Source organism: Fusarium odoratissimum, assembly GCF_000260195.1.
Source record: "Fusarium odoratissimum NRRL 54006 unplaced genomic scaffold supercont1.15, whole genome shotgun sequence".
NCBI lineage: Eukaryota > Fungi > Ascomycota > Sordariomycetes > Hypocreales > Nectriaceae > Fusarium > Fusarium odoratissimum.
In genome coordinates this window covers 807,642-822,583 of record NW_022158701.1, presented here as the reverse complement: position 1 = coordinate 822,583, position 14,942 = coordinate 807,642, and the positions used below count along the sequence as shown (strand labels likewise).

General features: G+C 48.5%; 9 protein-coding genes across 9 annotated transcripts; 4 read left to right on the top strand and 5 right to left on the bottom strand.

The window, feature by feature from the left end:
- Window positions 1-9: 9 nt before the first annotated feature.
- FOIG_09508 (uncharacterized protein) lies at window positions 10-3,507 on the bottom strand. Its single transcript, XM_031209787.1, has 7 exons — window positions 3,157-3,507; window positions 3,048-3,102; window positions 1,762-2,998; window positions 1,580-1,708; window positions 1,474-1,524; window positions 1,261-1,415; window positions 10-1,203 (listed from the first exon to the last, which is right to left on the bottom strand). Exons 1-7 carry the CDS (start codon window positions 3,224-3,226, stop codon window positions 153-155), a joined length of 2,748 nt encoding a protein of 915 aa, XP_031060874.1. The 5' UTR covers window positions 3,227-3,507; the 3' UTR covers window positions 10-152.
- Window positions 3,508-3,871: 364 nt separating this feature from the next.
- FOIG_09507 (uncharacterized protein) lies at window positions 3,872-5,772 on the bottom strand (the record flags this gene model as incomplete). Its single annotated transcript, XM_031209786.1, has 7 exons — window positions 3,872-4,018; window positions 4,099-4,391; window positions 4,450-4,484; window positions 4,538-5,001; window positions 5,057-5,216; window positions 5,272-5,556; window positions 5,606-5,772. The coding sequence occupies 7 exons, from the start codon at window positions 5,770-5,772 to the stop codon at window positions 3,872-3,874; spliced, it is 1,551 nt and encodes a 516-aa protein (XP_031060873.1).
- A 628-nt stretch (window positions 5,773-6,400) lies between these two features.
- FOIG_09506 (uncharacterized protein) lies at window positions 6,401-7,326 on the bottom strand. The gene is made up of 3 exons (XM_031209785.1): window positions 7,194-7,326; window positions 6,662-7,143; window positions 6,401-6,597 (listed from the first exon to the last, which is right to left on the bottom strand). The coding sequence occupies exons 1-3, from the start codon at window positions 7,251-7,253 to the stop codon at window positions 6,552-6,554; spliced, it is 588 nt and encodes a 195-aa protein (XP_031060872.1). The 5' UTR covers window positions 7,254-7,326; the 3' UTR covers window positions 6,401-6,551.
- Window positions 7,327-7,590: 264 nt separating this feature from the next.
- On the top strand, window positions 7,591-8,403 carry FOIG_09505 (uncharacterized protein; the record flags this gene model as incomplete). The annotated part of the gene is made up of 3 exons (XM_031209784.1): window positions 7,591-7,694; window positions 7,754-8,180; window positions 8,248-8,403. 3 exons carry the CDS (start codon window positions 7,591-7,593, stop codon window positions 8,401-8,403), a joined length of 687 nt encoding a protein of 228 aa, XP_031060871.1.
- Window positions 8,404-8,684: 281 nt separating this feature from the next.
- FOIG_09504 (uncharacterized protein) lies at window positions 8,685-9,791 on the bottom strand. Its single transcript, XM_031209783.1, has 5 exons — window positions 9,605-9,791; window positions 9,375-9,541; window positions 9,071-9,315; window positions 8,855-9,018; window positions 8,685-8,798 (listed from the first exon to the last, which is right to left on the bottom strand). Exons 1-5 carry the CDS (start codon window positions 9,753-9,755, stop codon window positions 8,761-8,763), a joined length of 765 nt encoding a protein of 254 aa, XP_031060870.1. The 5' UTR covers window positions 9,756-9,791; the 3' UTR covers window positions 8,685-8,760.
- Window positions 9,792-10,090: 299 nt separating this feature from the next.
- FOIG_09503 (uncharacterized protein) lies at window positions 10,091-11,200 on the top strand (the record flags this gene model as incomplete). Its single annotated transcript, XM_031209782.1, has 1 exon — window positions 10,091-11,200. The coding sequence occupies exon 1, from the start codon at window positions 10,238-10,240 to the stop codon at window positions 11,198-11,200; it is 963 nt and encodes a 320-aa protein (XP_031060869.1). The 5' UTR covers window positions 10,091-10,237.
- A 397-nt stretch (window positions 11,201-11,597) lies between these two features.
- Window positions 11,598-12,263, top strand: FOIG_09502 (uncharacterized protein). Its single transcript, XM_031209781.1, has one exon. The coding sequence runs from the start codon at window positions 11,694-11,696 to the stop codon at window positions 12,171-12,173; it is 480 nt and encodes a 159-aa protein (XP_031060868.1). The 5' UTR covers window positions 11,598-11,693; the 3' UTR covers window positions 12,174-12,263.
- A 216-nt stretch (window positions 12,264-12,479) lies between these two features.
- Window positions 12,480-13,487, bottom strand: FOIG_09501 (uncharacterized protein; the record flags this gene model as incomplete). Its single annotated transcript, XM_031209780.1, has 1 exon — window positions 12,480-13,487. One exon carries the CDS (start codon window positions 13,485-13,487, stop codon window positions 12,480-12,482), a length of 1,008 nt encoding a protein of 335 aa, XP_031060867.1.
- Window positions 13,488-13,978: 491 nt separating this feature from the next.
- On the top strand, window positions 13,979-14,883 carry FOIG_09500 (uncharacterized protein; the record flags this gene model as incomplete). The annotated part of the gene is made up of 2 exons (XM_031209779.1): window positions 13,979-14,621; window positions 14,684-14,883. The coding sequence occupies 2 exons, from the start codon at window positions 13,979-13,981 to the stop codon at window positions 14,881-14,883; spliced, it is 843 nt and encodes a 280-aa protein (XP_031060866.1).
- Between the last annotated feature and the right edge of the window lie 59 nt (window positions 14,884-14,942).

Here is a 14,942-nt window from a genome sequence, read left to right as displayed (position 1 = left end):
GGATTATCCCTGGAGCAAAGAATATGTTGTATTTGTATTTAATAACCTTGTTCGCATGTAGGTTCTCGCGTATGAATAGTACCTTATCTAGTGATAATACTCTATATCTGTTCGAGGCTACTTGTACATATAAAAGCTCTGAGCGCTTCAGGTCAATCACCGCCCAATCGGTCGTCGACTTCGATCAAAGAGTCGCTCATTATCCGGAGTATGTGGCACAGTTCTTTCGCATTCCACTTCCCAACCTCTTCTAGCAAGCTCGCAAACTCGAGCAAGATCATCTTGGCAGCATTATATCCCGCTTCACAAACTGTTCCGGAGAAGCTAATACTTCCTCCATTCTGTATAAACTGACTGGCACTAGTATCCCCGGCAATATCTACTGCTGACATTGGATCACATAGATTAGTCCAGTCAATATCGTTGAGTAACTCAAATGACTCTGTGTCAGAGTCACTATGCACCTCGTTCGGCTTCATCATAAACACAGAGAGTCCTAGTACAAGCGCAGCTGTGAATAAGGACATGTCGGAATGGAGCATGACGCCATCGTTCGCACGCCTGCGGCTCATGGCGATGTAGATTCCGGCTGCGTGGAGACAAGCTCGTCGTGCATACTGGGTCTGACTCCAATTGGCGATCTCTTGCAATGCAGCGTATGCGCTCTCAGCTCCGTTGCGACCAGAGGCCATTTCGAAGATCTCAAGGTTGGCCAGTAGGTTGAGGTTCAGGAAGTGCCACTGTGCGATACAGTTGGGGTTCCTATACCGAAGAAACCTTGAGTAGTTTGTGTAGATATCGCCCAGCACACGCAACATGTTGTTACCCGTCTCAGTCGAAGCATCAACACTTGCGGTTGGCTGCTCTCCATTGCCATCTTCTGGTAGCCTAGCTGCTCTTGTTTGATGCTGATGTTGAAGAATCCGCGCCCAGATGACAGACAACAAGCCAGTCATTCCAATCGGCGAAGTCTCTTGAAGCGGCTTTAAAGTGATGGATGGGTCATGCATTCGTATGATGACAGGGTCTGTAGTTGCACTTGTGCCAGCATTACGACAACTCCTCCATGACTTTGCAGATGAGGACCGATACAGGTCAATCGATGTCGACATCTCCAATTGCACCACGGAAGTACAGATGAGTGGCTCCGTGTTGAGTCTAGAAGCCCACCAGGCGTCAATCATGATCAGCGTCGATATTAATCTTGAAACAGGTTTCACTGTCAGCGTTTATAAGACTCGGGTAGTAACGTTGGCATACCTCTTGAAGCTCTCTGTTCGAGCCCATACCTTCCACGTCCAGTCATCGCTCTGCGCTGGATCATGGATAAGTCTAACCGAGTTCGCCTGATTGAGTAGATTGTCTATACTGAACGAAGCGGGACGTGGCATCAGTAATCCTGACATTTGAACCCGCTGTAAGAGCAATTGTCGTCAGCCTTGTGATTCAGGAACAGGATGACTCGGAAATTACATTAATGGTCTGATGGTATAGCATTCTGGACAAGAACGCGTCACGAGCACCCTGCGACTAAAGTGAGCAATAACCTCCTGAGCCATAGCGCCATAGGATGCCATACATGTGGTGAGCTTATTGACCAAGCCATCAGAAGCAAAGCCGCTGATGCAAGGCGCTCGATAAGCTGTGCAGACCCCTCTGGACCAAACGATGGTGTCGCTAATTGAGAACAGCACTGCTCTGTCGCTGCCTGTAAACAATTAGTCATTTTCTTCCGGCTTTTGGAAATCGTAGCGACATTACTGGCAGGTAGTGTTGCGTGAAAGGCTTCACAAATGAAGAGTCTAGAATAACCAGGCCAAGGAGGCATAACGAGAACACGACTGAATTAGATGCCGACTTGGCTGAGAACGTCGGTTGGTGTATAAACGGGACGAGAGAATGAGGCTGTCGAAAGGCGATGGTGAGACCGAGATTTAGTAGCCGCGCCGGTAGAAAGTCAACGCTGGAACCAGGTGAACCGAACTCGCGGATGAGATCCTGTCTCTTTTCTTCGTCCATTCCCCATCTCGACTCATTCTCAGTACCTATGGTAGAGCTTGGCGACGACTGCGAAATAGAGACATCTGTGAAGATACCGTCACCCCGATAGTTCACCACGTCCGCCCAGACTTTCGAAGCAATTTGACTTGCGGAATGCGTCCGGTTTCTAGGCCATAGTGCGGCAACCCTCGCGAAGCGCTCGAGCGGGATACTGCTTACAGGATCGATGCTGTTACTCGAGGCTTGCGAGCCACGGACCCCTGGTGATGTTTCGCCGATACTAAAGTCAAGGAAGTCCAGATGACTGAGGTTAGGTTGTAAGAGCTCTAGAGCACCAGCGTAATGCAACAGATCTGTGTTGCTCATCGATGTGAGGGACGCTTCATTATTACCCCAGGGAGCTGACGAGGCAGCAGTATGAGAATGAAAGACATTTGCCCTGGTACTCAGTGACACTCCAGGACTAAGAAACTCGGCATTGGCGGTGAACAAGGTTGGGGTAGCGGTCTCCAATGTTGTCTCCACCATATGATGCGAGAAGCTCATGGGTGATAGTTCATTATCATGATGGCCTGCAGCTGGAGACGGATTCGTAGGTCGCTGCTCAGGATCGAAAGGGTCTTGTAGGTTTAATTTGGCTGATTCGGTCGGTTGTTCGTGGAGAGCTTGGAGCATGGAGACCGTCGCCAACGCATCGAGGTCAGACGTCGAGAATTGCGCCATCGAATTATCGACGGCGATAGAGGCATCCTCCAGCTGTTGTGGCTGCCCATGATCGCGTATGCGGTTGTTTTCATGCTCCTGGTGATCGTTGTCGGCTTCTGAGTCTTGTTCTGGCTCCGGTGGCGGTATAGAACACACATTTATGGAATCGGCCAGTACACTTTGTCGGCGCTGTCGGCTTTTCTCGTTCGTTGAGACATCGGATCTTCGGCGCTCTCTTTGTGAGGCGTCACTGTTTGGATGGAAGTATCTGACATGGCGGAGGAGGACATCGCTGTGGCCATCAATACCAGCATTGACAAAAGTTGGAGATGGCTTCTTACCTCCGTGCATAGCCGCGACCGCATGTATCACATCGGTATGGCTTCTCCCCTGTATCTAAGCATGGGTCAATTTGGCGATTGAGATGGTTCCATGTGGGGATGATCTTACGAGAGCGCTCGTGCCGGAGAAGATGCTCGGTCTTGTGGAACGTTCGGTGACAGTATGAGCAGCCTTTCATGATATCAGGCTGGCAGCGATGGCGAAGCCTGACTGAGAACTAAACAATTCCGGAAGGTAAAGTAAACACTCTAAACATGCAAAGGTCCATCAATAATGCTCTGAAGCTGCGGCTCCGAAGGTGCAGTCGCGACAATGACGAAATCTGGGGTTGTCGTGGGGTAAGAAAACATCAATATCTCATCTGTTCTTTCTGTCTCACATGCAAGGCATCTAACCAACCCCTGAGAAAGAGAATTGCGGTCTAGGCTCTGCACCTGGTACCGCTTCATCTGCCGAAGCAGATCGACAAGGTGAAGCGGAAGATCCGGGGTACATGGATTACAGAGGCTCAGCCTTTCCAAAGTAACCAATCAAATAGTGTTAAATTGAGTAGATGACCTCTACCCCGCAATCCTGATGATAGAGTTCAATAACAGCTTTGATAGCTCGGTTAAACGGGCGTTGAGTGAGACTTGCCTACCCTGGATCTATGTGGGGCTTTCATGAGCATGAAAGTAATGTATGTGGGACAACATATAGGACCTCAGCATGATGCCAGCATGTCTAACACATACGTACGATTATACCTGAAATCAGAAAATAGATTTAATTGCCAATTATTAGCGGCTAGAGTCTTTAAGCCTCACTAGATCAGTGGCTATAGCTAGTTATACTGAGATAAAAACGCTTCCGCACTCTCAAGCTCCCTCTTGATAGCTTCAACATGTGCTGCACTTCGCGGCTTAATGTTAACCTTGTATGGCAGTGGACACACCAAATTCGCCGACGTATATGCATCTGGATCCAGGGGCTGAACCTTTTTGGTTACAGGGTCAATCGGTTCGGAGAACTCAAACGCCCACAATAACTTAGCAGTGATTCGCCACATACTGCGCTCGGCCAGATGAATTCCAGGGCAGATACGCCGTCCAGCTCCATATCCATAGTGATGTGGAAATGCAAGTTAGTCCATAGCTCCATATGGTATTTTTGAGGGATGGACTTATCTCGTTTCTCATAATCTGGACCCACGGCGTATTCATTTGCTAGCTTTGTATGAGACAGGTAGCGGTCAGGGTCGAAGGTGTCGTGGCTTCCATAGTAATCCTTGTCGTGATGCATCGCCCATACGCCGACGAAGATGGTACTTCCCTTGGGAATCAACATTCCATCGTAGTAGTCATCTGTCAAAAGCTTAGTTACCGCGTGAACGTTTCGAACCACAGTGGTATCAAGACTTACCCTTGGTGACGGTGTGAGGCAGTCCTAGATCGGAACTATACCAGTAAGCACTCTGATGAAAGAGATACCAAGTCCAGGGTAAACTCACGTTGGTCTCCATCGCAAACCCTCCTTGACGATAGCATTGACATAAGGCATCTTCTGAAAATCCGAAAAGACAGGAGCTCGTTCCGTACCGCAAACAGCATCAATCTCCACTCTCGCCTTCTCCTGAAACTGAGGGTACTTCGCCAAAGCCAAGATCAAAGTAAGAATCTGATTCGCCGTGGTATCAGCACCTGCTTCCATCAACTCGCCGAAAAGGTTGTTGAAGGCGTGCTGTGACATGGGCCAGCCATTCTTTTCATACTCATCCAATTTCATGTCGATCATACACTCACGACGATCACCTCTAGCTCGTCGGTCGTCGACCATTGCTCGCGCCTGACTCCAGACTTTGTCCATGTGATCTCGCATTTTATAGACGCGGGACTTCCATCTTCCGGGAATGTACCAGAGCCATGGGATGAGGTCAACGGGAGGTGTAGCACCGGGTTCGATCGCCTCGAGCCACTACAAGCAGAGTTAGACAGGACATAGGTAGATGGGAAGTGAAACACTGATTCACCTTTTCAATCATGGCGGAGACATCCTTGTACCAGAATGAATCTAGAGTCGTCGCCCGGAAACCCCAGGCCAGTATAGAAGCCACAGAAGATGCATATAGGCGCGAGTACGAATAGAAATTGCTAGGATCATCCAAAAGACGGTTCATCAAAATAACAGCCCTACAAGCCGCTAAGTCAGCTCTCGTCCACCCCATCAAGGTGCAAGACTACCTACTCAGTCTCCTGGACCCTAAAGTGCTTCTCATCCAAAGACTTTGGGTTCAAATTGCGCGTCACGACAGTTCTCTTTTCTCGCCAGGATGGACTCTGACACTCCATGGTCATATGGTCACCTCTCGTGATAAAGAGCGGGACGATATTAGGAGGCCTATCTGAATAGATGCTTCCCTTCTTATCGAGAAGTTCATGGACGGCTTTACGATCGCAGATGACGATGATATTACCCGAGCCAATCTTGAGAGAAAAGATCTTGCCGTACTGCAGAGACCATTCCATAAACCTGGGGCTTGTTAGTGACCACTTGAACCATGTCAATCCAGTGTTGTTACTTCTTTCCGAGGCCTGTGGTGGGAATCATGTGCATGTTGCCGAGGATCGGGACTGTAGGAGGCCCCGGAGGCATTCGAGGATCCCGTCCGCCAATCCGGAGCAGCCAATACAACGCCAGGGTGACTGCGGCACCTATAAGGCCGTATATAAAAGTGGAGGGGGCCATCGTGATTTCAATGTTTGTTTGCTCGTGGTCGCACTAGATGTGTAAAATGCAACTGCTCATAGCTATGACTATGAGATAGAAACGAACATCATATACCAATCAATCTGGGTTGGGAAAGCTTATACCAAAAACCCCCTCACGCGTTTTCCTGATGGAGCTACAGAAGAAATCGAGACCCAGGTTAGCGGATCTTAGTGTAGTACGCAAAAATCATCTTTTTCTGTTTTCGTTTTGGGACCTCCGAAGTTCGTGCGAAGCTTCGGCTTCAGCTCCGACTTCTACACTAACCAAGTCCGCCATTTAGTATTTCCCCGCAGTTTTTACTGAATTGGATCTGTTCTCCTTGATTATGCAGCCCTGATGGCCTGTAACTATGACTGTGGCGTTCGGCGTAAAGAACGCAATAATGATACCTCTTGGACCAAGACATTATGAATTCATGTTAGACAGTCATCTTTCGACCGTCGGAATTCTAAGACACGAACTAGATTTACAAATTGGAATTATTTCATGATATTGCCAAATCGTTTTAATATTCGTTACAGAAACCTATTCAAGCTGGAATTCGAACGTGTCATGGTTAGATGCATCTTTTTGAGCAGCTAGATGCAAAACATGATTTACGGGTGAATAGAAGAGCTCGGACAAATAACAATTCATATCAGCATGCCCTGCTACATGATCTAATCTTTTATCCCCAAATGACCGTTAAAAGCCCGAGACCGATGTGTTTCACTACGAACGCAGTTCGTCTTTACACTCTCAACAAGCTCTTGCATTCAATCCGATCGCTCCAACGAATTCCAGTCTTCCTCCGATGCAAACCTGCGGAAAATAGATATAGTCAGTGATACTATCACCAAGAACCTGCAAACTTCATTGAACTCACCTCAGCCACAGCGTTGCCATGTTCGTATCCCGACATTCCTTCAGCACCAGCGCACTCTGAACCTGAGGAGGGCGAGAAGACAATCTTTCAGCGAATTGTTTTAGTGAGTCTAGCATCTCGGTTCTGAGAGTCTCGCTCGTAGCCCAATAGTGCTTTACTACCACGAAGCTCCGCACAGAATCTCTTTCGACATCATCAGCTCTCTTAAGAAAACCTCCGTACTCATCGTAATGATGGAGGTCGTAGTCCGGGCTATCCAGGCCTTGGGCCGTTCTTAGAAGTCTTTCCTTGTCAACAAGTGCCATCTCTCTTTTGAAAATGTCTGATGAAACATGGTCGATGAAGAATCCAATTGGGTGCGTGTATCCTTCTAGACCCCAGAGCGTGTCGGGCTCACCATCGGCATCTTGACCCCAGTAGTACGAGTCGCCGTATGGCTCTGTAGCCGACACTTTGCATAATTCAACAAGGCGGTCTTTCCACTGATGAAATGTGTCAGTTTGTATTTACAAAGACAAATGTTTATGCTTACAAGATCAATAGCCCCATCTCGCCCGACAACGCGTGCGATAACAAAGAACCTGGGTTTCATGGCTACTTGCTAGACATAAGGATGCAAATTGGGCCAGAAAGATACCGTATGGGTTAAGTTGGATCAAGATAAGAATATTGCTCTGGATGTACGTGTTGGCAGAATTTCGGCGTCTTCATCGCTAAGTAAGATGAAGCAGCACAGAGTGGGGCCATAAACGGACGCACTAATTTCGGTGAAAGCACCATCTTCGTGAACTTGGTCTTTCCTCCGAGAAAGATAAGTTTCCTTGAAGGAATCGTCGCTTTGCTCCTCATCTCATTGATATTTTGATGATTCTGTTTAATAGTCATTGTTGGTAGTTCTTACTCAAGTCAAATTGTCTGTACTCAGCGCGATGCCGACCAACCAAGCTCTCCAATTACTTGTCATCCCGCATCGTCCAGCGGCCAATGCTGAAATCGACCGAGATCTTGCGCCGGCTATTTCAATACTCAAGAAGTAAGACAGAGACGCTGAACCATCACCTCGTCGACATGACTAACATGCATGCTTAACAGGGCTTCTGGGTTAAAGTCCTTCTGGAGAGGCAGAAAATTCGAAGATCGATATACAAAAGTATTTCTAGCTCTGTGGGACAATCTAGAGTCATCCCATTCTTTTTTTACAAGCTCTGAATATGGAAATTTCCACAGCGTCATTCAGCCAGCTCTGAATGGGCGCAAGGTCACATGGACATCCCACGCACTCATGGATCACTCACCCCTCAGTGACCATCAACACCTCTCGGACACTCTGAAATCTCCAGCTGTAGAGGTTGCGCTGACGAAAGTGGTTGAAGCCGGCGTTTCTGGTTACTATTCTCAGTTCAAAAAAGTGGTTACTCGCGTGCTGGACGAGGAAGATGGTTGTAAGGGCTACTTTATCAGTCCTCTGATTGAGAATCCTGAGGATCAACTACTATTGATCAACTGGGACTCTGTGGATGTGAGTAGACATACTTGAGACCTTTTGGTTGTTTTGTTTTGGAGGAACTTGACTGACCGAAGGATAGGCTCACCACGAAGTTTTTGAGAAAAGGCCGGGATTTAGGGAGTGTATTGATGCCCTCAAGGACTACTATAAGGAGTTTGTTGTACCATGGCATATCGTTGATATCCAAGAAGAAGATTTGAGCGCGATAGACCACCCTGTGCTTCTCAAAAATTAATCCAACGATTTTTCTGCATACCATTACTTCCTTAAACAGATCCGTAGCCCAATCATGATACTGTCGATTGACCGTAGATCTATGGTACCTCAGTACCTAAGTTCTGTGTCTGGAACCCGCTATGATACTTGGATAAAACTGCCCTAAGGCACTTATAATTAAATCCCACACATCCAATACTGCTGGCCACAAATGAAGGCAACCGGTACGGTACTGAGTAGAGCTAGTGACACCAACTAAGGAGCAAGGCATGGATTGAATCCTTTGGGTATTACTTCATGGGCATATCTCCTCGTTGTTAATCATTGTTCAACTAGCTATTCATTCTCCCATCGCTAGGTGCCCATTATTCACTCGTCAGCAGGCAGCATACCCTCCATCCACAGTCCATTGTGCTAAGAAGAAGTATCAAATTGCTGCTACGTATCAAAAGCGGGAGGAGAAGACTTACCCCCAGTAACATATGACGCATCATCGCTCAACAAGAAACACAGAACCTTGGCCACCTCGTCAGGCTTGCCCATGCGACCAAGGCACGTTAACTTGCTGATCTTTTCCGAGTCAAACAACCCCTTCGCTTCGCCCGCCTCGAACATCTCAGTTCGGATCGGTCCCCTATTAGCTCTGTTAGGATGAAGTGAGTATTACTCAGAAGAGGGGGAAGTACGGTAGGAGGGAGTTGATGCGAAGACCCTCAGCGCCAAACTCGCCAGCCACAGATGATGTAAGGCCGATGACTCCAAACTTGCTCGATGAATAGGCTGCATTGTGAGGGAAGCCTCTGAGGCCCGAGGTGCTGGAGATGTTGACGATAGCTCCCCCCGGGCGGGGGAGGTGCGGAATCTGGGCTCTCATGCACCACATGACGCCTTTAAGATTGACGTTCATCATGCGATCCCAGTCAGACTCTTCCTGGTACGATATTGATCAGTATAGCCTCTGGACTGGTAGATGGCCGTGGCGTAACGTACAATGGTTGCGCAAGTTGTATCACCTGCGCCGCCTGCAATTCCAGCAATGTTTGCAGCTCCATCGAGACGTCCGAACTCAGCAACGGTGCTGTCAATCCAATTCTGGACCTCTTGCTGACTTCGAACATCAACTTCGGACGCAATTACTCTAGTACCTGCCTGCGAGCCTAAACGACGCCTCAGATGCGAACACACAATAGAGGTGGGGGAGATGAAAACTTGAGACTTACATAACTTCTCAGTTTTGTCGAGGCCTTCCGCATTGACATCGCAAATAGCTAGTCCTCCAGCTCCAAGCTCCGCTAGGCGGATTGCAGAGGCACGCCCGATGCCCGACGCAGCGCCAGTAATTGCATACACTCTTCCTTTGATACCAGACATTTCAGTGACGTGCGCAAGGAGGAAACTTGAGTAGATACTACTAATCGTGATAATGAAAATGCCGAGTATATACCTTATAGTTCCATCTCGCCTTGATGAGCGCTGACACCGCCCGGGGCTAGCTGGATACAGGTGGTTCTGTCGCCGCTAGCGTGTTCGGTTACAGTGACCACCTTGGAAGCGAAAGGCCTGGAGCAGGTGTGAATTCGGCCTAGGTTCGGCCTGACATGGCCTGGCTCAGCCTGCGACGGACAATGATGCTTTCGCCAGGATTATTGTCTGCGACGAATGAATGGAAAAGGCGAGGGACGTCGTTTACTCTCACCAATTTCCGGCACTGATCTTCCAAAATCACTTCGTCATATAAAACTATACCTTCAACATCATACTGAACCTGTCACTTTATTATCTCCAGGTATTTGCAAACTCAATTACAAAGGCTACATCTCATTTTATCCTCATTTTCTAATCAATCCATCGTAATGTCTGTCAGGGGCCGCGTTGCCATTGTAACTGGAGCAGGAGGAGGTCTTGGGCGAGAATACGCCCTCTTGCTTGGAAAGCTTGGAGCCAAAGTCGTAGTGAACGACTACGGCGGTACACTTGAAGGCCAACCTGGAACCATTTCCAGGGCCCAGTCAGTGGTAGATGAGATCAGAGCAGCCGACGGCAGTGCTATTGCCGACGGACACGACGTTTCCATCCAGACGCAAGCTCAAGCCATCGTCATCAATTGCCTTGCTGAATACGGCCGTGTTGACATCCTCGTCAACAATGCCGGTATCTCGGGAAAGCCAAGTTCTCATGCAGCGCTCGATGCACCGGCTTTCATGAGGGTCATTGAGATCGGGGTCCTAGGAGCGCAGCTTATGACAAGTGCTGTTTGGTCTACGATGGAGAAGCAAGGACACGGTCGAATCGTCAACGTATCTTCAGATGCCATCATTGGATTCGGCGCTGGTGGCGACTGCGCCTATTCAGCTTCCAAAGGCGCAGTCTTTGCCATCACCCAAGATCTTGGGCGGTTCTCGCCGTCATGTGGAATCAAGCTCAACGCCATCTTGCCGTCGGGTGCATCACGAATGGGAGATCTCTCAGAGGCATCAAAGATGATTACGCAGACGTACTTCGAAACCAGCAAATGTGCGCCGTTACTCGTTGCCTTGTGTGCTGATGAGTGCCCTGTATCCGGGGCTTGTATCGCTACGGGAGCTGGAAGGGCAGCTCGTGTTGCACTTGCGACGTTTCCTGGACATACAAATGAAACGACAGCGGAGGGGTTTCTGGAGAATTGGAGCAAGGTTATGGGTGATGAGAAGGATGTTTACATTCCCAAGGATACTTTGGATCATGTACGGTACGGAGTTCGCTTGGCGTCTGGACTGGAGGTGCCTGAGTTGCCATCATTGGGCATCATACCAACCACTAGCAAACAACCATCATAGGCAATTGGTCTTAAAACGTGTAATATGATATGCTATTTCCCCACTCTGAATAATTGCGATGGATTGAGCTCTTCAAGCACGTACACAACCTCAACCCAAAGCAGAGAATTTCTCGTTGTCACGGGAACAGTCTCGTGTTACTCCGATTCTCAATGAAGCACAATCAGTGAAGGCTCAACTTGGAACAACTGAGAAGTTCCAATTGCTGGGCAATAGCATTCCATATTCTCGACAGCCTCACGAGAGTAATCAAGCAGCCAATTCTCAAGCCGAAGCTGGACCGTCCGAAATCCATCCGCTAACCCCTCGTTTCCTTTCTATCATTGCCCCTCAGCCACCATTCTCATGTCGCCGGCGGGGTAGCGCCATTCTAGCTTTTATTTATGTCTGTTGATAGCAATGCTGTCCAATACTACTCAAGTTATGGGCTTTAGAGAGAGATAACTTGCAAGCACTTTCATTCACAACCGCCATCTCAGATAACAACTCAATCATGGCTTCAAACGACAACACGCCCAGCCTGGAAGCACTTCTCCAACGTCTCCAACTCCTCGAAGACAAAGACACACTAGCAACACTGCTCAACCGCTACTGCAACACGGCTGACGACCACAAATGGGACGAATTCGCCGACTGTTTCGTTCCCAACGGTGTTCTCGGATTCGAGAGCTGGGGCGATGTCGTGGGTGTTGAAAATATCGCTGCTGCTGCCCGCGGTGCGGAAGACAGATTTCAAGGTCTACAGCACTCAATGAGCAATCTACAGTTCACAGTCAATGGAGACACGGCTGAGGGGAGATGTTATCTCTGGTTTTCTGCGACTATGGATACGAGCAAGCCTCATGAGTACCATGCCTTTGGAGGACATTATCGGTTCAAGTTTCAGCGAACAGACAAGGGATGGAAGATATCAAGAATGCAGCTTAAGAAGATCTGGGCGCAAAATGAAGATACAGAGCGCGTATTCGGATAGAGCTATTTAGAAGAGGACGAGCTGGAAGGACATGGCATACTCTATCTGCCTCTATATCTTAATGCTCATTTTGTTGTCCACCATATTCATTTAGCAAGGATTAAAAGCGATTCGGTGCATTTTAGATAACAAGCTAAACTCTTGAGTAGTATACACGCTTAGGCTGTTGCTTTGCTCTTCAAGGCTTTACAAAGTTATCCTAACATTGAACTTCTCATTCATAAAACTGAACGGTAACAGCAATTGGACTGGTATAGTCTCTGCTTCTGTTTACTATTCGTGTTCCTCGCCAGTGCCTTAACTCTCTCAGTCCATAACAATAACCGCACGACCCTTCAGCTTACCATCACGTAAATGCTGGTAGGCCTTAGGAATGTCATCAAAGCTAAACCTATCAACCTCAATACGCAGCTTACCCTCCTTCGCCAGCTGACACACCTCCCGCAAATCCTGTCGTGTACTTCCAAGGGAGAGTGAAAACTTGGCACTCGTCGCCATCAGGTTCCAACCTAAACGCACAGATCCGCCTTGCATTCCAGGCACAGAGACGAATCCCTGAGGTCGAACGACACTCACTGCTAGCTGCAAGGTTGCGTCGCTTCCAACAAAGTCAACCACGCCGTCGACGCCTCGGCTGGAAGTAATGCGAGCAATTTCGGCCTTTGAGCTTGCATCAGAAAGGATAGCTTCGTCTGCTCCCAGATCCTTAGCGATGGCTAGCCTCTGACGTGAGTTATCGGCAGCAATGATTCGAACAGAGGTGAGAAGTCGGAGGAATTGGACAGCGTATGACCCAAGCCCGCCAATACCAATGACCAAGACGTGTTGGCCAGGGCGTGCATTTCTGATAATTTCCTTACAGCTAGCATAGGCAGTCACACCCGCGTCGGTGAGAGGAGCGTAGAGAACCGGGTCCTCGTGACCGATAGATACGAGCTCAGTACGAGGTACAACGAGGTACTCAGCCAAGCCACCATCAAAGCCACAGCCCCTTGTCATTCCGATAGCCCCTCGCTTGAAGTATTTGCAGTGCTGCTCAACCCCGGCCTCGCAGAAATTACAGAATCCGCAGTGCCGCATGTGATGTACAACGACGCTCTCTCCCTTGGACAAGTCGGTGACGGAAGATCCGAGAGCTTCAACGACGCCAGATGTTTCGTGGCCTAGAATGTAGTTTGCGTCTATGGCGGAGGCATATGGGTCGCTGCCGGGTTGGCTTTCCATCATGTCGAGATCTGAACGGCAGAGACCGACCGCTTTGGACGCGAATGAGAACATCTGCAGGCCCCGGAAGTGGTTTTGGTGACTCGACATATTGGCCTTCTTGCCCCCAGGCGATTAGTTTGTAAGATTTCATGATGTCTTGAAAGCTGCAATGCAAATACTCGGACTGTATGGATCACGTTATGAGACGTACTGGAGGTTGCTTCGAGAATGGTAATGAAGTGCATGGGTAATAGATGGTTGGATCGCTGGCTTGTGGTAGTTGAGTATCTTGACTAGCGCCTTTCCTTTGTGTAGGATTTGAATTCGTACGATCTACAGGTACCTCCGTGACCACTTCGGGATAATATGTCCCTTACGGACGGACTGAGCGCCGGACGAACTTGCGCATGCTACAATCGATAGTGCTGTTATAATGTCGATCATTATAGCGTCCCGCTTGCCGTGAGATCCTCTGGGAGTTGAAAGGATAACGTTCTGTATGCTGGCTGTGGAGTATAACAGTGCTCCTTATTGCCAGATTACAATCTCCACCGCTCCAAATTGATCTGATTATCCTTTAGCACCTTAAACTTTTCACCATGACGAAACAAGAAGCATCACAAGATGACATCTCTCCGGGTCACAATGACCAGGGCATTGCGCTCTCAAACGAGGATGAACTTCGCTCCAAGATCTTGACCGCTGAGCGCTCAACTCTCCCAGACGGCTACTTTCTCAGCCGCGAGTTCGTTGGAACGTTTGGCGGCATTGCGTTCAGTCTTGCAGCGACATACTTTGCCTTCCAGGCTGGTGCCGGTGCCCTCATAAACATCAACCAGCACATCGGCCCCAGTGAGAACTACTACCTATTCTCAATTGTGTGGACGGTATCTCAACCCATCTCGATGCTCTTGTTTGGCCGTCTCTCTGACATGTTTGGTCGCCGAAACCTTGCTCTTGGTGCCAATGTCCTCGGTATCTGTGGCGGTATTGTTGCTGCCACTTCCCAGAGCATCAACCAGCTCATTGCTGCCAATGTTCTCTTGGGTCTTGCCTCGGGCATTCCAGGTTCATATCCTCTTTTGACAGGCGAGCTTATGACGAACAAGCTCAAGTTTCTTGGTACTATCGTTGTTGTAGTGCCCAATATCATCGCCACTGGCTTCGGTCCGTACCTAGGTCTTCGACTTAGCATTCTTAGTTCATGGAGATGGATCTTTTACATCTACATCATCTTAATGCGTATGCCTGCAAACTTGACACAACGCAAGGATAATTAGAACCATGCTGACAATATCTCACAGTAATCGGTACTACCCTCTGGTACTTCTTCTACCACCCTCCTTCTTTTGTGCAACTTCACGGAACAAGCATCAGCCGAAAGGCCGAGCTTGCAACTATCGACTGGGTTGGCACTTTTATTCTTGTCTCGGGCCTTGTTCTCTTCCTTCTTGGAATTGCCTGGGGTATTGATGTAGGATATTTGTCCTGCGGGAATGCTTAAAGGCGCATACAGACCATATCTCAATCAGACTACCAGGTGACCAAAACGAAAAAAGTATT

Excerpts from the sequence above, each read along its gene's own strand:
- FOIG_09508 (XM_031209787.1), bottom strand. The coding sequence starts at position 3,226 with ATGAAAGGCTGCTCATACTGTCACCGAACGTTCCACAAGACCGAGCAT. Across the intron at positions 2,999-3,047 it reads GGTCGCGGCTATGCACGGAG|CGATGTCCTCCTCCGCCATG; the intron begins GTAAGAAGCCAT and ends TGATGGCCACAG. Across the intron at positions 1,709-1,761 it reads TCACGCAACACTACCTGCCA|GCAGCGACAGAGCAGTGCTG; the intron begins GTAATGTCGCTA and ends AATTGTTTACAG.
- FOIG_09506 (XM_031209785.1), bottom strand. The coding sequence starts at position 7,253 with ATGAAACCCAGGTTCTTTGTTATCGCACGCGTTGTCGGGCGAGATGGG. Across the intron at positions 7,144-7,193 it reads GAGATGGGGCTATTGATCTT|TGGAAAGACCGCCTTGTTGA; the intron begins GTAAGCATAAAC and ends ACATTTCATCAG. Across the intron at positions 6,598-6,661 it reads ATGGCAACGCTGTGGCTGAG|GTTTGCATCGGAGGAAGACT; the intron begins GTGAGTTCAATG and ends TATTTTCCGCAG.
- FOIG_09504 (XM_031209783.1), bottom strand. The coding sequence starts at position 9,755 with ATGTCTGGTATCAAAGGAAGAGTGTATGCAATTACTGGCGCTGCGTCG. Across the intron at positions 9,019-9,070 it reads CGCATCAACTCCCTCCTACC|GGGACCGATCCGAACTGAGA; the intron begins GTACTTCCCCCT and ends CAGAGCTAATAG. Across the intron at positions 8,799-8,854 it reads TGCGTCATATGTTACTGGGG|CACAATGGACTGTGGATGGA; the intron begins GTAAGTCTTCTC and ends ACTTCTTCTTAG.
- FOIG_09502 (XM_031209781.1), top strand. The coding sequence starts at position 11,694 with ATGGCTTCAAACGACAACACGCCCAGCCTGGAAGCACTTCTCCAACGT.